At 43.5% G+C, this 27,194-nt stretch overlaps 1 protein-coding gene across 1 annotated transcript in view; it reads right to left on the bottom strand.

The window, feature by feature from the left end:
• The window catches only part of LOC142578041 (evasin P1181-like), a 66,175-nt gene extending 40,001 nt beyond the window's left edge, over window positions 1-26,174 (bottom strand). The window contains exons 1-2 of the mRNA XM_075687460.1: window positions 26,098-26,174; window positions 16,179-16,217 (exon numbers count right to left, since the gene is read on the bottom strand). Of these exons, the coding sequence (XP_075543575.1) occupies window positions 16,179-16,217; window positions 26,098-26,143 (85 nt within the window). The 5' untranslated portion in view covers window positions 26,144-26,174. The remainder of the gene's footprint in view (window positions 1-16,178; window positions 16,218-26,097) is intronic.
• Between the last annotated feature and the right edge of the window lie 1,020 nt (window positions 26,175-27,194).

The following is a 27,194-nucleotide window of genomic DNA, read 5'->3' as shown; positions in this document are numbered from 1 at the left end:
GCTAGATCGACTACGATCAGGTTCCTAGTGACCTATTTATTTATTTATTTCTTTATTTATAAATACTGCGATCTGAAATCAGATCATAGCAGGGTGGGTATACATAGAAATATACAAGCATGTAAACACATACAAACCTATCACATATGCAGGCATTTTCAGACATTGGTGAAGAATACATAACATACAAGAAAAAAAAAACACACTAGCAGATAACACACACGAATTCATAACATTTTCAAGCATTTTTCAAACATTGATAAGGAATTCTGGGTAACAGTATGAGAATTAAGATTATTCCAGTCTGTTATTGTCCTAGGAAAAAAGGAATATTTGAAACAGTTATTCCGTGCGTTGATGGGGGTTATGGATAAAGCATGCCTTCGTCTCGTGTTACAACCTGATGAGTAAGTAAAGAACTTGGAAGTGTTAACCTTATAATGGCCGTTTACAAGTTGAAAGAGGAACTTTATTCGACAGATACGGTTGCGCACAGTCACCGGAGGTAATCCACTGCGCCTTACGAGCTCACCAACAGACGCGCGGCCGTATGAACTAAAAACAAACCTAACTCCCTTATGCTGTACACGTTCCAGATTTTTAATATTGGTTAAAGTGAATGGGTCCCAAATAATTACGGCATATTCCAACAACGGACGAATGTGGGAATGGTACGCCAGTAAACGAACACCAGACGTACATGATTTCAGTGAGCGCCTCAAGAAAAACAGTTTACGCAAAGAATTCGCAACAACAGTATCTATGTGCTTCGTCCAGGAAAGCTCATTGGTTATCCATAGGCCCAAATATTTGTACTCTCTTACCTCTGATAGAGATACGTTGTCAAAATTATATGCAAATTGAAGAGGTTCTTTCTTATGTGTGATTCTCATAAAAACAGTTTTTTCAAAATTAATAGACATTTGCCATTGTTCGCACCAAGCAGTCACCTTTGCCAGGTCATTATTTAGACGCACCTGAATATCAACAGAGATATCTTTTCATACAAAATACAGTCATCTGCGTAAAGTTTCACGGAAACTGAAAGTTCTGCGACTATGTCATTTATAAATAACAGAAATAAAAGTGGTCCCAAAACTGATCCCTGGGAGACTCCAGACGCAACCTCTGTATTGTTAGAAGAAGTATTGTTTAAGGTGACAAATTGGTGTCTGTTAGTAAGATAGGCTCTGATCCATGTAAGTATCTGTACATTTTTTATACGAAAATCCATGAACACAATATCTGTTTGCTTCCCTTCATTAATTGCCTGTGCGAGATCGTGAACAGTCTCAACTAATTGAGTACATGTAGAAAACCTATGCCTGAAACCATGTTGGACATCTGTAAGTACCTTGTGCTCTTCTAAGAAACTTAATATATGTTTATGAATTATATGCTCTAAAATTTTGCATGATGTAGATGTAAGAGATACTGGTCGGTAATTGTCTATGTGTGTTTTGTTCCCGGATTTATGTAAAGGTTTGATTTCGGCCGTCCTCCAGTCATCCGGTAGGGAACCATCGCGTAAAGATCTGGTGAATACGACATACAGGTACTTGGCACACCATTCCGCACAACGCTTTAAAAACGCGTTTGGTATTTTATCTGGTCCTGGTGACTTTTTAGTATCAACGTTCAATAGCAAATTAAAAACGCCGCTCTCAGAAATGACAACGTCAGATATAACAGGAAGCGATATAGAAAAGTTGGGAAGGCAACCACTATCTTTGGTAAATACCGACTGGAAGAATTTGTTAAAAGCAGAACAAACGACAGTCTCATCACTTACACATTTGCCGTCTATCATGAACCCACTGGTAGAAGAAGATTTAGGTGTGATTTGGCGCCAGAATCTCTCGGGAGACGTTTTAATAAATGAAGGCAGGATCGTTCCGTAATATTTTTCTTTGTCGCACATTATTTTCTGTTTTAGTTTTTCTGAAGTGCCTTCTACACTAGATTTTAAGGTTACATTTGTTCTTGCTTTCACTTTTAACCTTTTAAGCCTTCGCTGTAAGCGTAACGTCTCGCGAGAAATCCATGGGTTACGGTGGACAGAAGATTTTGCAATTGTGGGAACGAATCGTTGGATACATTCAGAGACAATTCCCCTAAAAGAAAACCACAAGTCATTTACATTGCAAGTGCTGTTTCTGAAGTCATCAAAGTAGAATGCAAGCATATCCAGAATAGATTCATCATCAGCACGAGAAAAAATTGGGAAACAAACAAACACCGTTTTTGTGATCAGGGTAGACATTTGACAAGCTCAACAAGATGCTTTGTGATCAGAAATCCCGTTTGTGACTTCACAGGTTATCGCATTTTGGATGGCGCCACTTACAAAAAATAAGTCCAGAATTGAGCATACGGCTCCCTGTACTCTAGTGAAATTATTTACCATTTGCAGTAAATCAAACGTGAATACAATATCAAAGATTGTGTTATCAATACTGTGAGCAGAATGCAATGGAAAGGTGTGCCAATCAATGTTTGGCAAATTAAAGTCCCCTGCCAGTAGTATTCTGTCATCTGATTTTACATGGCAGTGCATATATTCCCTTAAGTTTTCAAGTACCGCAGCAGAAGAGTTTGGAGGCCTATAAAAAACACCAAGGATGAAGCGGGCCTTGTTGATGTATGCTTTGCAAAAGACAGCTTCAATATCTTGCGCATCGGGCGTACTAAAAAGTTGCAGTGATGATTTGTACAAAATGGCCACTCCTCCACCTCTTCTGTCACGGTCACCCCGAAATACCTTATAGCCCTTAGGAACAAACTCGCTGTCAAATATTTCACTGCTCAACCACGTCTCTGTAAGCATGGCAACGTCTGCATCATGCGAGAACAGCATGCCCTCAAGTTCTGCAGCTTTATTGACCACACTACGACAGTTTATGTTTAAGATTTTGAATGCAGGGCTGGTCTCTTTGTGGTGTCATTTATGGTTCTTCGGGATTTTATACCGTTTGTTTTTTGCATTATCCCATCCAAACATATCACCGTTAATGCTTAACTTATCAAAAACCAGCTTAACGTTAGCACCATTAACCTTTTCCTGTGATGCGCTTTCCCATACTTTCTTTCTGACATCAGGAATTCTTTTCGAGTAGTCTTCGCTGATTGAATATTCTGAACCTTTCAATTTCGGGCATGCCTTCATTATTAAAGTCTTCTCTTGGTAGTCATGTAGATTTATGATGACAGGACGATTCCTGTTTGATTTCCTACCTATCCGATGGCATCTTTGCATGCTCTTTATCGAAACTCCAAGTTTTTCGCTAAGAATGTCCTTTGTTATTTTGTCCGTAAGTTTCGTCTCTGTTTCCCTTTCCTCTTCTTTTATGCCGTAAATAAGTAAGTTATTCCTACGGCTGCGATTTTCCAAGTCGTCAGTTTTAGTTAACAGGTGTGATACAGTGGCTTCCAGTTTATTAATAGTTGACCTCACGTGCTCTACTTCTGCTTTTACGGTCTTGATAGTTGCCACCTCGTCTTCCAAATGTTTGATTCGCTCGGTCAAACCATATATTTTTTTCTCAAATGAGCCCTGTTTTGCAAGCATATCACTGACAGATGATTTCAGGGAACTTTGACCTAATAGAATCTGCTGGAGCATTTCCCTTTCAGTCGTGTCTGGGCCTGGGTTTGATTCAATATCACCGCATTTTAAAAGATCGTCGTGGGAAGAAAAAAGGTATCCACAAACACTCTTTATACATAGTGGGCTGGGCAGCAGCAACAAAAAGCGGTTGTCGCTACGATAGCAGTAGGCCGATAAGTAGTTACTAACCTGCGCAATGAAGCAAAATGGGTTCTTGAGCATTGTGCCTGAGGTGCTGCTGCCAAGCCCACTGGTTGCAACCGGCGATGGGAAGCTTCTTATATAGGGCATGGTGTCCCCGTGATGTGACGTCACCGTTGACAGCGCAGGCGCAGACACGTTGGTGGAAGTCATCATGAGGTCGTTGATCAAGCAAAAATCAGCTCGTGCTGGATGCTCGAAGCCAACGTCATTTGCCTGGTAAGAGGGAGATCGGGCGAATCCTTCACCGAGATAAAGCGGTTGTGCGGGCAGCAAGAGGGTCAAGACCTGCGCAATGAAGCAAAATGGGTTCTTTAGCATTGTGCCTGAGGTGCTGCTGCCAAGCCCACTGGTTGCAACCGGCGATGGGAAGCTTCTTATATAGGGCATGGTGTCCCCGTGATGTGACGTCACCGTTGACAGCGCAGGCGCAGACACGTTGGTGGAAGTCATGATGAGGTCGTTGATCAAGCAAAAATCAGCTCGTGCTGGATGCTCGAAGCCAACGTCATTTGCCTCGTAAGAGGGAGATCGGGCGAATCCTTCACCGAGATAAAGCGGTTGTGCGGGCAGCAAGAGGGTCAAAACCTGCGCAATGAAGCAAAATGGGTTCTTGAGCATTGTGCCTGAGGTGCTGCTGCCAAGCCCACTGGTTGCAACCGGCGATGGGAAGCTTCTTATAGAGGGCATGGTGTCCCCGTGGTGTGACGTCACCGTTGACAGCGCAGGCGCAGACACGTTTGTGGAAGTCATGATGAGGTCGTTGATCAAGCAAAAATCAGCTCGTGCTGGATGCTCGAAGCCAACGTCAATTGCCTGGTAAGAGGGAGATCGGGCGAATCCTTCACCGAGATAAAGCGGTTTCTACTGGTGGAATCAAAAGCCATAACAGATTATAAAGTCAAAAAGCCATACATTTAATAAACCGTCTGCTGCTTTATCACACATACTCGACAACATACGTCGCGTCCTATCTGTGGCGATGAGCAACTGGCACAATGTTTACGCGCGCTTAGACAACTCCATCGGAATTCCTGCACTATTATGTTACGATGCAGGTTTCGCAGAAACTGCGTTTACAGAACGTTGTAAATGGCTTCAACCTTCGGCAATCTATTATCTCACCATTCTAATATCGGACGAACGTAAGAACTTCATAAAAAATTCGTTAGGAAATAAATAAAGAATTCATTTCTTGCGCAGCTATAATCAGCAAATTTGATGGTGGCCGGTGTTTGTACTTTTTTTACAATTTTACTTGGATGAAATGGCCCTACCGTGTATGCTAGTTTTCTAACGACAGTTGTAATAAATGCTACTGGTTTGGGCCACCGTATACTTTCGCCCCAGCGCCCAACAGGAACATTGATCGTAATAAACTTTTGCCTAATGTAACAAATAAAATGCAAGACTAAGATGCAATGGTAGATGCAATAAAATGCTACTCTGAAATATCTGAAAGAAATCATGGCGTTCAACTTGCCTATTCTCTCGCCCTCGAATGTTCTTCGTGGAAAAATACTTGAAGTGGAAATCCTTGATGTTGCAGTAACCTTGCATATAGGATGAATACCGTTATCGTGATGCTTAAGATGAAAAAAGCAAGGACTCTCGCGCTTAGTTGAAAGAGCAGGCTTTCCTTGTGGCGCTGAAAAAGCGCAAATGATATGGTCTTTTAAGCAGTGTACGCGCGCTCAAATTACTGGGTTACCAAGATGAAAAACTTTGCGTTATTCCGCAAAGTTGAGCAGTGTGTTTCGTCACCACGAGGACTGCCGTTCCTCTTTTGCTCACACTTTCCACCACGTCAAATGCACTAAGTCGGTGACATCATGAAAATCCTCTTCAACAGCTGATAGCATGGTCCGCAACCATTTATAATCACCTTGTCCAAGCAAGGTCAGTCCCTACAACAAAACACACCTCCTGCAAGGACATCTAACGAATCAGCTCTGGTCAGCAAGGCGGCAGCATTTTACAAACCAGCACGACGCCGCGAGTAGTATTTTGGGTCGTAGACGCTATATTATGTTTTGAGGTGCGGCTCTTAACGAACTAAAGCCAAACCGAGTGATGGTAGAGTTGGTTGGCACGAACGAAGGTCATCTATATAAAACTGAAGCGTACAATTGCTGTGAATTTCAAAGCACTCTGCTGACTGTCAGTGCCCTCATTAATTGGAGGAGTGGTAAATAGAGTGGTTTAAATTGAGCCAATCTTGATTTCCCATAACTTAGAGCGGTTGTTATGCAGCCGCCAGCTAACTCTACAGAAGCATACGCGCAAGCTCTGTAGGTTTTCATGACGGAGTGCACAAATACGTGCAGCGTAATGTGACATCGGTTTTACCAGTTTCTTAATCAATTTTGCAGGGAACAGTGACATCGCGAAGGCCAACTAGTTTTTATATGCGAACGCTTAGCGAAATTTTGCTATTTTCACACTATCTATCTATCTATCTATCTATCTATCTATCTATCTATCTATCTATCTATCTATCTATCTATCTATCTATCTATCTATCTATCTATCTATCTATCTATCTATCTATCTATCTATCTATCTAGCCGCCTACGTCTTGGTACTCTCATGGTCGTTTTGTTAACTTTGTATTCACCAAAATTGGGATAGTATGAAAAGACTGATTGACGAACGTAAAAGATCGCTCATGACGTGGATATCATGAGATGTGTGCCATGTACGTCAAGAAACAGCCGCCTGCGTCTTGGTGCTCTCCTGGTCGTTTTGCTAATTTAGTCGGCACCAAATTTCGCATTGTATAACAAGAGTGTATGACGAACATAAATGGTAGTTATGAGATGAATGTCATTACATGCGTCATGACATTCAGCTCATTCATCTCAGGTCATGAAACAGGCGTCTACTTCTTGGTATGTAGCGAAATTGCCATAGTATGACAAGAGTGTATGATGAACAAAAATGTTCCGTCATGACATGAATATAATCACATGCATGTCATGCAAGTCTTGTAACAGCCGCCTATGTCTTAGTGCTCTCGCAGTCATTTCGTTATCTTGGTAGGCTACCCACAAACTGCATCGCATAACATCGATTTGTACAGGGTGCGGGGCATACTGGCTTGTTTTTTGTCTACTTGTGCCACATCTCTGCGATGTCCTTCCGCAGTTCTTTACTTATTCATACCAGTTCATTATGCGGGACCACAGTTGCTGAAATAGCATCGCGTCTCGCACACTGAAAGTATAATAACTTGTTCAAATCGGTCGTAATGTCTGGATACTCTGTGCGAAACAAAGCACCTTAGGGCTTGTGCAGAAAAAAACATATATATTTAGGAATATAAGTGAACCAGTCGCTGGCACTTTTCGTCTTCCATGTCATTCCGCGTACTATATTATTCAATGATGCCTCTCAAGTGCAGTTAGGTATTGCTGGCTCATAACTTACATCGCTCTTGACAAGTCATTGCCTGAGTGGATTCCTGCGCGATTCTCTAGTATAATTTTCGTTTATTTGTGCGGTGGCGAACAGCTAGACAGCCGCTTATTATTTTTCATCGCCAAACTGCAGCCCTTCCATCCAAGAGGAATTCGTCAAACAGTAGGCTGAGTACTGTCGGCTAAGGTGCGACGGTTCGCCTAAGACAGTGCGGAATGGCAACGGCAAGCATGAACAAAGTTGACGTTTAGTCGAATGCTACTCTGTTCATATAGCAAATCCACGTGTTGTTGCCCTTAAAACGTAACGTAGGCCTTTGAGGAAACCACAAAATCTGTACGGATATTTGTTTGTTTCAGCGCCCCAACATGCAAAAGCTCTTTCTCGATACCTGCAGTCACTGGCATGCTCCACCACAGGAATTCGAAGCACTTGCGGTAGTTGAAGCTTCAATTTCGGGCCTGTTTCTAGGCAGCCATTCTGAGAGTTCCGCTCTCTTGAATTCGACGAAGTGTCAATGACTGCCCCCAGCTTTCTTGAGAGTGAGTCCTCAGGGATTTCCTCCCTGTGGTTTATTCATTTATTATTTCACAAATCTGCAGCCTAGTTGTGACCCATGCAGGAGGTGCTATACAATTCATGAAAAATGCAATGCCACAAGAAATGGCGCTCAAGTGTGTCCAAAGGCATTAATAAAGTGATATATATATATATATATATATATATATATATATATATATATATATATATATATATATATATATATATATATATATATATATTACAAGACCGAGACCGACCAAGCTGTCAAGTGCTAAGCGCTTTTTATTCAAAAAAAAGGAAACGCCTCAGCTGATGCGCAAAGAAGTAGAAGAACAAGGAAGATGATGGTGGCTATGTACAAATGAACACGACGAAGTACGCGCAACCACATGGCACAACCATCAGTTTTGATGCGTTATGTAGCTGCAGAAGTTTGGCTCAACACAAGAAAACAGTTATCGAAACAGTTCTTTGTGCTTCGCCAAGACCACTGGTAAGGCTTCAGACTGTTAGGTCAGAATCAGGAACGGTTGGGAGAATCAAAGCTGAGGTTGGTGCTGCCGATGAAGAAGGGCAAAGCATGATTAAAGAGATACATTGAGTGTCGGCGAGGGTTGCCACAGTCATCCCTGTGGGCAGCATCACAGGATCTGGGCCATATGGCAAGCAGACAGAAAGGCGCGGCCACTGGAAAACTGGACGAGACAGGTGGCAATGAGAATTCCGCGAGAAGTACAGCGGGAAGAAGGGGCGACTAGAGCGTCTCCGTCGGCGAACTGACTGGATGTTGCTGCTACAAGGTACTCGTGACCAGGACGCAGGACGTAATCTACAGCGATGACCAAGTTAACGCATGAAGGTGACGAGTCTGTAACGGGGGCGAACGCTGTATTCGTGATAAGGACAACTTCCTCTCTACATGAAATGACGGCTGAAGCAGAATGTACGAAGCCCCAACCCAGTATAAGTTCATGGATACACGTGGAAGGATGATAAACTCGATGTGGTGGCGAATGTGGTCGATGAGAACACTACCAATCGAGGTGAAGGAATGCATTATTAGCACCACGCAAAATAGGTCCAAGGTAAGGCGTTTTTATTTCCCGGAGCCGTGAACAGAAATCACTACAAAGAACAGAAACGGCGGCTTTGGTATCGATGAGAGCTGACGCGGGAAAACCTTCAACAGTTACATAAAGAACGTTGGGCGGGCGAACAGGAGCAATTTTTGAAGACCGATAGGAAGCAGTTTCCCCTCCAAAAACTGAAACAGTTAGTTTTCCGACTGCTCATCGGCAAGATGAAAAGTGGGGCGAAGCGGTGATGTAGAGCGCCGGTAAGGCGAAAGAGAACGACGTTTGGGCGAACGGGAACTATGAGGCATATTGGGATAAGCTGGAGGAGACGGAAAACAATGGTGAAAGAACGAGTAAGATCCGGGACAGTAGGCATCTGGTCGGCGAGTACGGTTTCCGTCGTGCTCAGCATAGCCTCATATTTCATCCTGCTGGCGACGGTGGCAGAAGCGATATATAGGGCCGCATATACCGCAGCAAAAACAAAGAGCACGAGGTCGACGCCACTGAGGGTAGGATGGTGCAGCAAGTGCTCTGGTTCCCATCGAAACAAAATGGTCATAGGTAACGTCAGTAGGCATGGAGGTCACGGTAGGGGTGGGTATCGAAGCAGCATCCGCGTAGTTAGGTGTGGGGCGCGCTACCGGAGCAAGATGCCTCGTGGGTGTAGTCAACGCTGTCAACTCTTGCTTTACGACATCGCGCAAGTCAAAGGTGGGGGTTGGGGCGCAGGCGGCAGCTGAACGCCCCAGGTATTGTATTTGAAGCTCTTCGCGGATGATGGTGCGGATGAGGGCACGCAAATCTGAAGAATGGGGAACCTGAGGATCGCTGCTGTCATGTTGAAGATGGAGACTGCACTTCGTCTAGGTTCTGACACGTGGAAATGACGTCTTGGGCGGAAGCCGGATTTTGCACCATTAGGGCATTCAACGTGACAGACCCAATGCATTTTAATATATGTCGAACGCGTTCGGCTTCCATCATGTTAGGGTTCGCACGGCGGCACAGAGCCAAGACATTCTCTGTGTATGACGTGGACTCAATGCGGACCTAACCATGGTGTGGCATTCGTGGTTGAAATACCACGTCTTCTTTGCAACACAGGTCAAGTAGAATGCTACGTGTCTCAACTTGTCGGTGTTGTTCCACTTATTGCACGAACTAATGAGGTCGTAGTAGTCAATACAATCGTCGATGTCATCACTGCAGAGTCCCACAATGACAGGGGAAAGCGTTAAGGGCTTGTCACAGTCAAAGAGGGCACAGCAGGTGGAGTTGTCTGTGTAGCAGGGTTAGAGGCACCGGAAGAACGGGGTTGGAAGTGTCCATCGCTGTAGGGGTAGCTGGGCGCAGGCGGCGAACGGAACCTAGCTCTAGGGAGGACAGGAATGCGAGAGGACGTCGGGGACTTGACGTACCTCCACCACTTTATAAGACCGAGGCCGACCAAGCTGTCAAGCGCTCTTTATTTCAAAAAAGAAAACGCCCCGGCTCATGCGCTAAGTAGAACAGGGCAGATGATGATGGCTATTTTCAAATGAAAGCGACGAGGCACGTTAATAGAGCTTGCGATATATATCTATATATATATATATATATATATATATATATGTATATATGTTGTAATGGGGGAAGATAGCAAACACGTTACTATGGCCACATGGCTCCTGAAGCAAGGAAGATGAAATACAAAAGGATCGGTGTCGCTGCTTTGGCTCGCGCTGTCATTTTGGCACAACTGGGCATTTGCTCAGTTGTGGTGCCAACGGACGGAATGGCTCTACATTGATCGCTATCCTCTGCTTTTGCAGTTACTGCGTTGGAACACTTCACTGTCTTTAAGATCGCCGCTTGCCTACTGCAGCTTCCCGATAGCGGCCACTAACGTGTGTCAGCTACAGCTCTATGTCATGAGCCGCGTCACCGCCATGCTGAAATAAAGACGACGGCAAGATTTCGACGAGCGCATTTGCTCAGTGGTGGTGGTAACGGACGGAACGGCTCTACAGTGATCGCTATCTTCTGTTTTTTGCAGGTTGGTTTAATTTCTCACTATTTTAACGTACTATATTGCTTCTGCCACCACCACTGCTGCGCATACTTCCTTTACATTTTGGCGCTGAAGTGCTTTGTAGCTTTTGTTCTGTGAACCGAAATGTCGCAGTTCTGTCTGGTCTGTAATGAGCTGCTCCCAGATGATAATTGTGTGAATCCAACGTGTTCTGAATGTAACTACAGTTACCATTTGGGAACATGCTCGGGCATAAGCAAAACTGCCTTCAAAGCCAAAGATGACACGTCAAAAAGAACATGGAAATGCCAAACATGTCTTGTCTTAGCCACCCGTGGCACTCAATGTGCAAGTGGTAACTTGCGGGAAGAAAAAGCACTGAAGAAGGTGCTTATTGAAATTGATCGAAAATTGCCTCAGTTTCCTGCCATTCAGAGTAGGGTGGATGCAATTTTTTCGATTAAGGAAACGGTCGACAAAATGGAACACTCCATTGAGCATCTGTCTGAACAGTATGACAAGGTACTTGCAGAAGTGGAAAAAAAACACAAGTCTGAAGGAATCCTAACCCTTGGGAAATGAATCGATATGGTAGAATCCGCTAGCAACAATCAGGAAGTGTCTCACTTAAAGAACTAGGTCGCCGCCCTCGAACAGTACAGTATAAGACAGAATCTGGAAATTCAGAGACTGCCAGATGTTGAAAACGAAAATCTGCTCGCTAGGGTGAATGAACTGGCAAATAAACTTCACCTTCCTCATTTGACCCGTACTGAATTTGAGGCCTTACACAGACTGCCTGCCAAGCCTAGCAAAACCTCGGTAATATTAGTTCGTTTCACATCACGTGTCATGTGCAATCAATGGATGGCAAAAAAAACTAACTTACAACTGCTCAATTGGCGATACATTTCAGAGACAATTTGACACCGCAGAATGAGAAACTTCTGTGGTAGGTGAAGGCAAAGGTGCGGGAAATGCACTACGACTTCGCATGGCAAAATTCTGGACAGCTTTTCATACGTAGGGCATCTGGCCAGAAGGCAGTATGCATCAATTGTGAAGCTGATCTTGATAAGATTCGTTGAGCGGCCACAAGATTACACCGCTTATAATTTTCCTTGTTATCATTGCTGCTTTCAATGGCTGATTTCACTAAAGTTATGTATCACGATTTTTCTTCTTTTAAATCCCTAGTACATACCCTGCGCAGAAAAAGCGATAACATGTCAGTTTTCCACGCAAATATAAGATCTTTGAAGAACAAGCAACATGAATTAGAGGCATCTTTCAAATCCCTTGATTACAATTTTAAATTTATTGCATTTACGGGAACTTGGTTTCAGAATGTTCCAGATGTTGTACACTTTTCCGGCTATAGGTCTTAGGGGTGTTTATAGATCAGATCGTAGAGGTGGAGGAACTTCATTGTATATTAAAGATGACATTGCCTATGATGTCTCGTCGCAGTTTTCTGATATTACCGCGCAATACGAATTAATCGTTGTTAAGAGTGCTGGAACAGTCATTGCTTCAATTTATCGCCCACCTTCTGGTTAAGCTAAAGCATTCTTTGAATATCTTACGTCTGTTTTTGAATATGTGTCCTGTGCAACGCTTCTATTGTCCTGCTCAGCGATATTAACATTGACTTACTAAAAGACACTTCATAATCTGGACACTTTTTAGGCATAAATGAGTCATTCTCTTGTACAAATGTTATACGCTCGCCGACAAGAATAACAGGATTAAATGAAACTCTGATTGATCTATGTGTAATTAGTTATGAAGAAAGTGATGTTATACCTGGCAGCTACTCCAATTATTTTCGTTGCTAACCTTTGATCAGCACCTTTGCAGCATATTTGCAACAGAGCATCATAAACAGGAATTTTTCCAGTTAATGTAAAAACAGCTAGGCTTGCGGTCTTGCAAAAAGGAGGTCTTTTCAATAACCTTAATAATTGTCGACCGATTTCTGGTTTACCCTTATTCTCAAATGTTTTGGAGCACATAATAAAAACAACACTAACGAAGTTTCTTGATGAACATGAATTGCTTATCAAGGAACAATACGGCTTTCGCGAAAAAAATCTACAGAGACAGCTTTATTTAGTATCAAAGAAAAATTAGCAAAGGATATTGACAGCAAGGTGTTCACCCTAGGTAGAGTGTATAAGCGCGACTGAACAAGGACGTAGGAAGAAACATACACAGACACAGTGCTAACATCCACTACCATGGATTCTAACCTACAAGCCCGCCAACGCGTTTTGGCCAAGTTTACCCTAGGAATTTTTTAGGCTTCAGAAAGCATTTGACTCGGTTAAGCACGATATACTGTTTGAAAAATTACTACATTAAGGCATTCGAGGGATAGCTCTACAATTATTACGCAGTTATTTAACAGACAGGCTGCAGTATACGTTTCTTCACGGATATAAATCTCAGCTACAGCCTTTGAAATTCGGTGTACCACAAGGTTCTATACTCGCTCCACTATTTTTATTAGCTACATAAATGATATCGTTCCGTTGCCACAAACTTCCTCTATAGTATTGTATGCGGATGATACCAGCTTGTTTTTCTCTGGTAGCCGTTTAAGAGATTTAGAAATGGAGGCGATCGAGTAGTTCATCTCGCTTTCATCCTGGCTTGAGTGCAACCAGCTAGAATTAAACGTTAGTAAAACTAAATAAATTTCGTTCAAAGGCATAAATAGGCGCGAACATTACACCATTTCTGTTCGATTTAAAAACATTGACATCGAGCGTGCCCCGTTGTTTAAATTCTTATGTGTACTTTTTCATGAAAACCTCAGTGGACACCACAAATCAACAAAGTAGATGCCAGTATGTCTATATCAATTTCTGTTTTATATAAAGTTAGGTCTCTCGTAACAAAATGGCTAAAGCTCCTGCTATATAAATCACTAGTTCATTCTCATCTCCATTACTGTCTCTTAATCTGGGATACGACTTCAGGAACGAACAGTGAAAGGTTCAAAAGTGTACAAATGCAGCTGTTCGCTGCATAGAAAATCTGCAACCAACTGAACATATTGCGCAATTTTTAACAAGCTTAAATGACTTACTGTTATCGAACTTTATAACCTGAAGCTCGCCTTGTATATTCGCAAGGAAATTGGAAATGGATTGTGTAGTTATATTGCTCAGTGCTACCCTACTAATGTTTCCTATGATCTCCAACACGAGCAACTAAGTTATACATTGCTAGGAATGGTTATGTTACATTTTGTATAACGCTTGCACAAATTTTGTTCTCTTTAATATGTGTCCATTGATGTACACGTTCGTTCTTGTGTGGGTTATTGCTGTTCTATTATTGTGTCATTCTGTTACTCAATTTAAGATGCCAAATCGCGTTGTTACTTCTGTTCATCATATATTTTTTTCGTGGTGCTTTATTGTACACAGCCATTGTTTTTCTTTGTTTTATTCTCACTGCTTCTGGGCAAAATGTACAGGTGGAGGGACCTTTGTCAGGCAGAGTTCATCTGCCTTTAGTCCTTTAAAACTAGGCAATGTATGTCTGCATAAACATCTAAAACTGAAAACTGCTCGGCTGCTCTCTGCGCTCGACCCGGTAACCGTCAACAAACCTCGTAGCAATATATATATATATATATATATATATATATATATATATATATATATATATATATATATATATATATAGCACTCATCCACTCAAAACAGAGTTTTTTGGGCCTACGTAGTATCTATGTTTCTCATTCGAACACTCTGAAGACTACTTTGGCCTGTTCTCAAGCAGCATATTAAGAGATCGAGAGACTGTAGCGCTTGAGCAGCTCCTCCTTCGCAGTTTCGTTGAATTAGGCTCTGCACAGGTTTACATGCACGAATTCAGCTCTCCGCTACAAGCTCACTGTAATATCCTCGGCGCGGTACTGTCACTTCCAACCGCTGATGCCATTTCCGTTTGGGCTTTGGCGCCGCGGTGCTCGCTGTGCATGTTCACGGCGTCACTTCTTTGCATGTGTAGCACTTGCGCTTTCCCTGTGGTAAACCAGGCGTCACACCGTCGAGGTCAGTCAAGCTGCCCGACCACGTTTGCACCCTTTCCTTTCATGCTTCGACGCCGTACTACTCGCTGTGCATGTTCGCTGTCTCTGCGCGCTTGAAACTAACTCGCAATCACGTAGTGAAACGTCACTGTAACGTTTCCTTCTACTCCGCGTGGAGGCTGTTGATTCGTTTGGATTCTCATCTAGCCTCATGCTGCAGCTTCGTGCCAACTTCGTTCTCGAGAAATTATTGTTGATGTACACGCGCCTACATTTTCCATAGTGATCGTCGTCTTCTTAGTGTGCACACCACACTGCACCAACGTACATCATAACAGAGTTCTAATATTGAGTACCTCGCAAGAATACTTTAGGAGAACGTCTTAACAGTGCTTTCCATAGAATTTTAGTCACTCAATATTACCCTGCCGGGTAAATAATGTGTAAAGGAATTGGGAAAACAGATTTATCCCTGCTTCAAAACATTATTTTAATTACCATGCCACGAAACCTTCCAGGTTAGCCTTCAGTGAATTGCTTTCTTCGAACACGACGTTATTGCCTGTAAGAGCGATACAATTCTTTTGGCATGTCATTCAATGAATTGCAAACTTTTCGTTAAAAAGCCTCACATTGGGGGATAACACTTCTCTTCTTCTCATGATGATCTACTACACTATATGTTTTCTATTTTCTTAGGATGCAAGAGCTCTGAAAAACCTGCGAGACTGTAGCTTGTAAGCACGTTTTAATTCTAAATCGACGCACATTTCTGTAAACATAAATGTGCGGAATGCAATGTGCTCTCACTGGAACTTTGCTCAACAGTTTGAATCAAATTTGTTACATTATAAACAGAGAACTACTTTCTAACGATTCCGGGAAACTTTTTAAAATCATATACCACATATGTATGAACAGTTCCAGAGTTTGTAAAATGGCTTACAATAATTTTAAACATATATCTCGCGCTACCGTCTATTCCAGTTTCTTTAGCGGGAGCGGTTATAAATAATTTAGGTAAATTAATTAATAAGAAGAAATTACATCTAGGACTCATTCAATAGAATATCTGGCTTCATTATGCAGTCTTTTGTCTTAGTCTGATCAAGACTCTTTAGAAATGGTTGTGCCATACCTGAACTAAAATCTAATTATTTATGTCACCATTACCTTATCGATAAAGGCGTAATATTCTGAAACTATTAATTACGCTAGTTATGCCACCCAGTCACCGATTTTGCGTGCAAGTGAAAAAGATCCACTTACTCGTCACCTGAATGGTATCAGCAAGCAGCACTTGAGTGGCTGAAAAACAGCAACGTTAGTCGATCACGGTATGTAAGTGATCCCAATTTATTCGGAAGTGCTATGCTAGCAGAAAAAACACTCCACAAAAAAGGGCAGATGAACTAGCGAATAAAACAAGAATGTCCCTCCTTGCTTGTGCTGTCTATATGAATATGCTTGTGAGTGGTGTAGTTTTGTGCATGAATTGTATGTACTGGAATTTCACCTGAATGTCTACGATATATACAATCGCTGAGCTTCACCAAAACATAAGCTTGGCGTAAATGTACACAAACTATGCACGAAAATTAGAACATAGTTAAGGAAACTCACACGAACAGTGCCTTTTGCGCCATGAACGACTCTTGCAGCAACATTAGAGACTAAGAGACTCGAAATATATTATACAGTGCATGCTACCGTTAGTTCGTTTTATGCGGGCCATCCCAGGTGCACATTTGCTTGCAAGTTAGGCGCCAGCTGCAATTCTCTCCTTAATCGCGGTTAGTATATTGAAGTCATTAAATTTTAGTAGCTCGGGCGCCCAGTGCTCGTCAAAATTGGCCATGTGCATGGCTGCGCCGCTTAAGGCACAATATAGCTTTACAGCCACGTTCGTTCAAATGGCGGATACAAGTTTTAAAGCCTGTATGTACATTGCTTGCACAGTTTTTGTTTTCCTTTCACCGACAAATTTGTGGCTTTTTCAACCGCGCTTTAATTGCGATGGAAACGATATGGACACTCCAAGAAAAATTAAGCCATCAGCGCCGGCATCTCGGGGATAGTTCGTGTAAAGATCAGACGCGATAACGTCATATCGCATTCCATTCACCTTATGTGGTCTTTGTGGCGAATATTGTGCGAGAATCAGCCGAAAACAGTAGTGACAACGTTGACTCTAAGACTGATGTCTGCCCACGCTTTCGTGTGCCCGTTGTTCGAGCTGACGTGATCAAGAAAAAGGGGAGGGAGCGCAGGTGGTAATTTTATTAGGCGCGTGTTAAGTGGGGCAGTCAGCCAGGAGTCTGTACAGGTGTATACCTATGGAGGTCTATTACTCACATGAGAAGAAAAATGTAAAAATAAATAAATAAAACGTTTTGGAGTGCATATGGCAGGCATTATCAAATCCTGACTGCAAGTCAACGACTATCGTTGAAAGGCAAAGAGCACAGTCATTGAACTCCACCGGTGCTAATATATTGGGCAGACACATAATGGTTAACAAAAACGCTCCAGAACAAGCAAAAGAACTACTTGAACGGTGGTGTAACGTTTGCAGACTGCTATTCCTTAGGAGCGATGTGGATCGCATAACACACGGCGATAGCCGATATTAAATTTGACATAAAAGAAAGAAATTATCTTGGCAAGCAATGCAAATGGTTGGGAGGATAACCGGACAATCGTTAGAGTTACAAAACGGGTGTGAAGGGAATGGAAGCGCAGTCGAGGACAGCACAAAATTAGGTGGGGCGCGTCTCTTCTAGCATTTTAGTGGCGGAGAGGGACGTGGCGGAGCCCTTACGCTACCCCTGCCCCCTAAGTCGAAGTAATCGATGGCTGGTGCAACGTTTCGCCGAACCGATGGCTGGTAACTTCGTGTCTTCCCACGGGCCTTGTGTTAGAGGTCACGTAATGTGAAGTTTGAAAAGTGTGTTCAAGCGCCAAGAAACACGAAGCGTTCACTTCCCCAAGCTTAGGTTTTTCATCACGCCAGCTTGTGACAGTGACTCTTGGCGATCATGAATTAATGTATGCTCGTGTTTTCCTGCACACACATGACGGCAGGCTTGGTAATTTAATTAGTATTTGAATATCTACAGCGTTAGTTCTTGTAGTTGGCTAATGCTTTGCGGAGATTCTATGCGCGACATTATCGCTTCACGATAATTGTCTTATTTTTTCAAACGAAATTACCAGCAAGCAAGCTGATGGGAACATGTCGGTCGTAGCAGCCAGCCTTCGTTCGAGCTTGTAATGATACCGACCTAATACAAGCAAGTCGCCCAGCGTCTGCTGAGCAACACATTGTCTTGGCAATCTGTCGCCTTATGATGTGAAAATAGCGGAATGATAGAACACTTTGCAGAGTGCGACGATAGAGCTTATAAAACAGTGAATACCAGGTGACGTATTGTTTGGCATTGTTGTAAGCATATGACCTGAAATATAGTATGTGATGCAAATTATTACGATCAGAATAGACATGTGTTGATAAGAGATGGAAGCGGATGTGGTCTTGGCGCTCGGTGAGGCGGTTGGCTTGAGGTGGTAAGTCGAATCGCGATTATCAGATTCGTTTAGGTGTAGGAGCTATTCAGCGACATCAGCCATGAATTGTTTTCATATATTCACAAATACCAACACAAAGCGCAGTTAAGTTATATTCTGGCTTTTAACGCGCCAAAAGGTAAATTTTCTTATAAGGCACACTGTTATAGTGCACTCCGTATTGCTGATACCTCTCAGAGATTGTTGATGTGCAGTTAAACTTCATGCACGCGTGTTTTTGCATTTAGCCCTAATTTTGGTCCGTTCTCCGACGTGTCAGCTCTGCGCACGCTAGTCATGCTCACACAAACGAGCACGACCAGCCATTGCTTGAATGTTGACACTTCGAAGTACTAAAACAGCCTTCTTCAGCGTATTCATATAATTAGGTGAAACTAGGTTATGGAAGAGACTCGTACGAACGCGTGATCATGAAAACCCCACAAACTCCACCTTCGCGGAGGCAAAAACACAAACTTGGTCGCAAAAGCTATTTGCTCCTGCGTGTCGCAAAATTCTTACGGCTTCGTTGTGTGCATTTCGCTGCGAAGAGAAGTCATTTAAGTAGGCCAATGCAGACTCGCACCTAAGTTAGACTGAATATACGTCATATAATGTGATGAGTGACACGTAGCTATACGGCATCCTCAGTACAAAACCATAGGTTTCTAGTGGTGACCGAAACTGAACAGACTCCTGTCGGGCACTACATGCGGTCGACTTTATGAAATGCAGCGATACCGTTCATTGAAAACATGTTTTAAGGCAATTATCAAATGCGGACCTCGTCACACAAGATGCAGGGCAGGCTCTGGTGCGAGTGGCACTACTAACACCATTTATTTAAAGACGTACTTTGTTCTTCGGCAAAACAGCACACAGCGGTTCTCCTCAAGATGATCGTCTTGCAGCAACATTGTCGTCGGTCGCACCAGGTAGTTAGCCAGCTACGATTGTGAACGGGAGAGGACGCTACGCGGTTATTGCGAGAAACGTTACTATGGCGGCGCCGGTGTGCGACTACGAAATGAGACAAGCGACTCAGGGCACATGAGGTGTTCTCGTTAATAACTTCGAAAGGTACGAGGTAATAACCCCGGTTAATGAACATAGGTGAACGGTTCACAGCCGGAAAACCATGGAATTCGCAGCTGACGACGGCGTCAGCACCTGGAGATGCGACCTGGAATTCCGCCGCTGCAGCACACATGCTTCGCATTGTTCCTTTGGAACAACGGAACATGGATGATGGTTGTAATTTGGAATAAATTGATGCACCAAAGAAACTTTTCTGCAGGGTTTTCTTTCGGCGATTTTGGCGGTTGAATTGGGGTGTGTCACAAAAGTGCGCATAATCAAATCGCGTGCCGTGCATATCACCCAAGCCAGCAAAGGGGCACGTTGGTCCTGCGAGCGCTTCGACACAGCGAGAGAGCGCTACGCCCCAGACAACCAACCCGATCAACAGGACCTAGAAGCTTCTTCTACAATATCATCATCATCATAATCATCTTCATTAGCCTGGTTACGCCCACTGCAGGGCAAAGTCCTCTCTGATACTTCTCCAACTACCTCGGTCGTGTGTTAATTGTGGCGATGATGTCCCTGCAAACTTCTGAATCTCATCCGGCCACCTAACCTTCTACTGCCACATGATATGCTTCCCTTCCTTTGGAATCCAGTGCGTAGCCTTTAATGACCATCGGTTATCTTCCCTCCTCATTACATGTCCTGCCCGTGCCCATTTCTTTTTCTTGATTTCTACTAAGATGTCATTAACTCGCGTTTGTTCGCTCCCCCAATCTGCTCTTTTTTATCCCTTAACGTTACACCCATCATTCTTCTTTCCATAGTTCGTTGCGTCGTCCTCAATTTAAATAGAACCCTTTTCGTAAGCCTCCAGGTTTCTGCCCCGTAGGTGAGTACTGGTAAGACACAGCTGTTATACGCTTTTCTCTTGAGGGATAATGGCAACCTGCTCTTCATGATCTGAGAATGCTTGCCAAACGCACCCCAGCCGATTCTTATTCTTCTGATTAATTCAGTCTTATGATCCGGATTCGCGGTCACTACCTCCGCCAAATAGATGTATTCCCTTACCACTTCCAGTGCCTCGCTACCTATCGTAAACTGATATTCTCTTCCGAGACTGTTAAACATTGCTTTAGTTTTCTGTAGATTAATTTTTTTGACCCACCCTTCTGCTTTGCCTGTGCAGGTCAGTGAGCATGCATTGCAATTGGTCCCCTGAGTTAATAAGCAAGGCAATATCATCAGCGAATCGCAAGTTACTAAGGTATTCTCCATTAAATCTTATCCCCAATTCTTCCAAATCCAGGTCTAAAAATACCTCCTGTAAGCACGCTGTGAATAGCATTGGAGAGATCGTATCTCTCTGCCTGTCGTCTTTCGTTATTGGGATTTTGTTGTTTCTTTATGGAGGACTACGGTGGCTGTGGAGCGGCTATAGATATCTCTCAGTATTTTCGCATAGGGCTCGTCTACATACTGGTTCCGTAATACCTCCATGACTGCTTAGGTTTCGACTGGATCAAACACATTGTCGTAATAAATAAAAGCTATATACAAGAGTTGGTCATATTCCGCACATTTCTATATCACCTGATTGATAGTGTGAATATGGTCTATTGTTGAGTAGCCTTTGTCAAATCTTGCCTGGTCCTTTGGTTGACAGAAGTATAAGGTGTTCTTGATTCTATTTGCGATTAACTAAGTAAATATTTGTAGGCAACGGACAGTAAGCTGGTCGGGCTATAATTTTTCAAGTCTCTGGCATCCCCTTACATATGGATTAGAATTATGTTGGCGTTCTTCTAAGATACCGGTACGCTCGAGGTCATGATCTATTGCGTGTACAGGGTGACCCGTTCTTGAAGAACAATCTGGCTAGCCTTCTTGAACAAATCTGCTGTTACCTGATCCTCCCCAGCTGCCTTCTTCCTTTGCTTAGCTCCCAAGGGTTTCTTTACTGCTTGCGGCGTTACTTGTACGATATAAAATTCCTCTAGACTATTCTCTCTTCCATTGCCGTCATGGGTGCCACTGGTACTATATAAATGCTAATAGAGCACCTCAGTGACTTGAACTATCTCATCCATATTAGTAATGATATTACCGGCTTTGTCCCTTAAGGTATACATCTCATTCCTGCCTATTCCTAGTTTCTTCTTCAATGCTTTTAGGCGTCCTCAGCAACTGAGAACTTGTTCAATTCTATCCATTTTATACTCTTTTATGTGAGCAGTCGCTTGTTGCTTATATAACTGTTGATTAAAATTGCTCTCGACTTCTATTGAACACTCCTTAATGATGCCCATAAGATTTCCGTTCATTGCTTCAACACTAAAGCCCTCTTCCTGAGTTAAAGCCGAATATCTCTTCTGTAGCTAGATCCGGAATTCCTCTATTTTACCTCTTACCGCTAACTCATTGATTGGCTTATTATGTACCAGATTCTTCCATTCCCTCCTCAAGTCTCAGCTAATCCAAGCTCTTACGATTTTATGGTCACTGCAGGGCACCTTGCAGAGGACGTCCACATCATGTATGATGCCAGGGTTGGCGTAGAGTATGACGTCTATTTAATTTCTTGTCTCGCTATTTCGGCTCCTCCACGTCTACTTTCAGCTATCCCGATTTCGGAAGGAGATATCGATTATCCGCATATTATTCCCTTCGGCACTCTACTAATAACTCTGCCCTGCTATTCCTAGAACCTATGCCATATTCCCCCAATGACCTGTATCCAGACTGCTTCTTGCCTACCCTGGCATTGAAGTCGCCCGCCAGTATAGCGCATTTTGTTTTGACTTTACCCATCGCGGATTCCGCGTCTTCATAGAAGCTTTCGACTTTCTGGTCATCATGACTGGATGTAGTGGCGTAGGCCTGTACGACCTTCAATTTACACCTCTTATTAAGTTTCTCAACAAGACCTGCCACCCTCTCGTTAATGCTATAGAATTCCTGTATGTTACCACCTATATCCTTATTAATCAGGAATCTGACTCCTAGTTCTCGTCTCTCCGTTAAGTCCGGGTAGCACAGGACGTGCCCGCTTTTTAGCACTATATAAGCTTGTTTTGTCCTCCTAAGCTCACTGAGCCCTAATAAATCCCATATATTGCCAGCTAATTCATCCAATAGCACTGCTAGAGTCGCCTCACTAGATAACGTTCTAGCGTTAAACGTTGCAAGGTTCACATTCCAATGGTGACCGGTCCCGACCCAGAAATTCTTAGCACCCTCTGCTGCGTCACAGGTCTTACCACCGCCGTGTCCAGTTGCTTCGCAGCTGCTGGAGACTGAGGGCCGGGCTTTGATTTTTGTATTCATGTACTAGAAGTTTTTGGCCTAGTACTGCACTAGGGTGGCCAATCGTGCTCTGGCAAGGGTGTGCATTGCCGTTTCTGGTCAGCCGGATCAGGCCGAACTCCATGCCTGTTTTTTGCAATTTTATCAACACGAGGATTTTTTTTATTCGGTGGAAAATTGCGTGGCACCGGGATTCGAACCACAGTCCTCTTGCATGCCAGGCGGATGCTCTACCTCTACGCCACCGCTGCACCTCTACAGTACAATACACGCGAAGTTTATGGTCTCGAAAGAGAGAGTGAGCAAAGCGATTAAAGCGAGAGGAGGGCAGCAGCCCGAGCGTGCTCCAACAGATGAGTCACCTACCTCTTCGAAGGCGTTTGAGTGGCCGCGGCCTAAAAGGCGAGAAATATTTATATTCCTAGGATTTCTTCATGCTATGGGAGCACGACTCCGTCACAAAGTCGGAGGATTCAGACCGCACCGGTGAAGAAACGTGTCACGCAGGTCGACCGTCTGTAGAAGAAGCAGATTCCCCGACAAACTAGGCGACGAGTTCCTCAGGCGTCTGCATTTCCAGAAGACTTGCTAGTTCGAGATTTGCTAGTTACGTCGAGGATGTCTTCCTCAAGACCAGCACGGGTGAATACGAGTGGACACTGGGTATTTGTGTTCATTCTGTGCGGTACGTGTAGAACTCTTAGTGCATCTGGTTAATTATTTTCCAGGGTTTTGTTATCACCCATATGAATTGCATTGTGATGCGCCTAGCTGAAGTGAACATGTGTGTGCCTAACCGCCTTACTTGAAAAATATATTTTGTTGAGTTTGGAGAAATGTGGTCTCTGTCTCAGTCTTTGCACCACGACAGGCGTTCGCTGACGCACCACAAGGTCTCTCATTAATTGTCCGCGCTTTCGTGGGGTTATTGTCGGAAGCTGATAACCCGACTTTGGAACTCTGCCTGGCGTTTCTTCCTTGTTCACGGGGTGTGTGAAAGGGTACAAGGCACACTGCATGCTCGCTCAGTCAGTGCGCACCTACAGAGGGGTTGGGTAGCAAAGGACCTGGAGACCTCTATGGGAAAGAGCGTCGGGCCGCGGACGAATTTTGTGTGCCCAACCAGAGCGAGCCTAGAGTGTCTTTTACAAAGCACCTTCCGTAAAAGCTGTGTTCTTGGTTGACCGGCCTGTAACTCCTTGTGCGAAGAGAAGGTCGATCTCTGAAAAGGCGAGAGTGGAGTGCGCAGGCCTCACCTCATGGCATTGCCACACCGAAGCCAGTAGATAAGAGAGCCTAGCCGGGGCCAGGTGTGTGTCGCCCAAGGACACCAGATGGAGCAACTTTATATTGAGCACATATTGAAGACATATCTAATGGCTAGCTTGAGTTAAATAATGTGGTAAATATATTCTCTACCAAGAAGTACATCGTCATCTTCGGCGACAATCAAAACGTTCTTTTTGTCAAGCCTCATTCAGTGGACCGAGGGAGCTCACCATTTCCGCACGGGTGGGAGCCTTAAAATCAAATTATGGTGTTTTATGCGACAAAACAATGCGGCACACCATAGTGGGAGTATCCAGAAATTTGAACTATCTGGGGCTGTTAAACGTGCAACTATGTCCACATCGCCCACATCAAAATGTGGCTGTCGTTGCCGACATGTGGTCCCGCGACCACGTGCTTAGCAGCGCAACACGATATCCACTAAGCAATTACGGCCGCTTAATGGGAGCCGTAAGTCAACCCACCAGACTGTGTGTATTTTACCTGAGGCTAAGGCTTCTTGCTTTCGACATGATCATCATTGGTCGTGCGACCCTCTCCCTCTGTAATTTCTACGAGTGCTTGCTTCCTTGCTCCGTTGACAGGCTTCTTGAACCCAAGTAATGCGTGCAGCTTCTCGCTGCCGTTATGTGCCTGGTAACTCTGTTTAACTGACCCCGCACCCGCTCTTTTTAAAACCAGCTCCAAAAGTTAGAGAAAAACGGGCTTAACAATATTTACATTTATTGTGGGAGACTGCAAACACCTTTGCTCTCTCTATATGAATAAGAAATACTTTGGTAAAATATTTCTGTATATCAGAACTTGTGAACAATGGTATTTATCACCGGCTTAGTATCAACATATTTATAATTTGTTGCTGACTAGGGATCCAAACCTGTCGGTCACAGTCTTTAATGCACTCACTGGCACCTAGCTGCTTTGATTTGTGAAAGAGCACATGAGGATGTGCAAAGGCAGGAACAAATGAAACACAAGCGTTGCTCATTCGCTTTTTCTGTCTTGTCTTACTCATCCTATCTGCCCTTGTCCTGCCCCACTCTCAGGCAGTTCAGAAGGCGTGGACGCGTCGCGCCATCCGTATTTCAGCGTCTTATCTTTACTATCTTTATAGAAATTCCTTTGCTTTACGCGAACATTCCGTCTTGGGTACCCATTGTTCCTTCAACCTCAAAGAAGTATCTCTCAGCCAACTCTTTTTATTAAAATGTAGAAACGAACATTTTCGTTGCTCAACTACAGACTACATTTTCGATACAGTAACAGAAGTCGTAGGGAAAGTGTTAGTATGGTTCAAAGAAGAACAAAGGCTTTTTTACTGAGAAACTAATAGGAACAAAGAAACAAGGATGCTCTCTCCTACCCCGTTCTTCCTTCCTTCCTGTGAATGGAGCGCTTAAATCAGTGTCTTTTTTGATATTAGAGCAATGTTTCGCTAGCCAGCCAAAGCAACCATCTTTTTCAAGTATTCGCAATGCCAAGGCTTCTAAGGAAGGAAGACAAAAAAAAATATGGAGGAAACTTTTGTCAATCCTATTGCAATGAAGAATTACTATTGTTCCTAAAGAAAAAGAAAGTGGACGAGAACACAACTTGATACAGCTGGGAGACAAACCCTGATCTTGTACATTGTTTGTGCGGTGCTTTACCAAATACGCCATGGCAGGATGGCTTCTCCACATGCCTAAATGGTAAAACACCACGTGCTCTGCACAAGAAGTGGTATTTCAATCTACGGAAAGATATCTTTACATCAACTTTCATTTTCGTTTTGCAATCATTTTCATGTTTCGAATAAGCCTTAACATGCATTTCTTCCGTGCCTTCTCTTGCTCAGTTGTATCTTTCATTTTATGATCGTGGCTATCCAAAAATACAGCCCTTCTGCTCCCCTTATTCTGTAGTTTTATTACGATAACTTTTTAGTGTACCAGTAGCAATTCACTAAGGTAGGCTCTTAAAACTGAATAAGTCAAAGTTGTTAAATCATTCTCACCACATAGGAAGACAAGAGCACACAAACAGGAGGTGGCCATCAGCATGGTGACGGTGGAACGCTCCTTGATGGCAATGTGTCTCTGATGCCCCTGACTGCCTATATATAACTGTTTAAAGAGCATGAGAACCCATCTTATTGTATGAACTCAACATCACATTTTTATTGTTTTTTTTTATTTTTCGCGGGCAATAACTTTTGATGTCTGACATTCTAGAGGTTTACATCCGAGCCTTTCGGAATAAAGAAAAGCACAAATACGTAGGAGGGGAATAAACGCGCGCTAGTAGACAGAAGGCAAATGACAGAGTACTCTGGCGCACAATTGTCTGTGCGTCCGTTTGTGCTTGACTAGCGTACAGGCTGAAAGACGTCAATCGAATGACGGCCTGTTTCGAATTCTAGAAGTTCTCGAAGTCTTCGTCGTCAGCTAACATGCCTTTGTGAAAGTTTATCGAGGGGTTAACAAAATAGTAAAGCAATCTATTGTATCCAGATGTCTGAATTTCCTGCTACAACTGCAGAAAACGTCACGGCTGTCATGTGATCAGTTAGCGAGACAATTTTATCAGGAATCCGGCGATTGCGAGACCCACGCCTAGGGCCACCTACATGTACCGCCTGCGTGGCTTGCTGGGCGGCAAAAGTTGCTCTTGGTTTTCTCAGCTGAGCAGCGTGGCCGACCACCGATTCCCTATATTTATAGGGGGGACTGCCATTTTACCTTGATATATTTTACATCCCCACAACATGTTTTGAATGGTGGCTCTAGCTGACTTGCATAGCTTGCACATATCTCTGTGGTATATCTCAAGATAGAGAGTCTTTAATTGCACGGTACTCCTATAGGTTGCTCGTTGTATTCGCCTCCAAGCAACGCACTCGGCTCTGTTCAGTTTAGTGTGACGCGGCGATAATATTCGCCTCCGATTTGATAGAAATCGGCAGTACCGCTAAATCTTGTCAATCTGCCTTTTGTCTCCACATCTCCTCCTCTGCGTTTTTTTGACAGGTGGAAGTCACTTAACTCGGCTAGTAAGACCTCGAGCTTCGCGCTGTGCCACCTTGTTGAAGTTGATTGCGGGAATGGTTGGAAT

This window comes from Dermacentor variabilis, chromosome 4 (genome assembly GCF_050947875.1).
Source record: "Dermacentor variabilis isolate Ectoservices chromosome 4, ASM5094787v1, whole genome shotgun sequence".
NCBI classification, from domain to species: Eukaryota; Metazoa; Arthropoda; class Arachnida; order Ixodida; family Ixodidae; genus Dermacentor; species Dermacentor variabilis.
The sequence above is the reverse complement of the archived record's forward strand: the minus strand, read 5'-3'. Positions and strand labels throughout refer to the sequence as shown.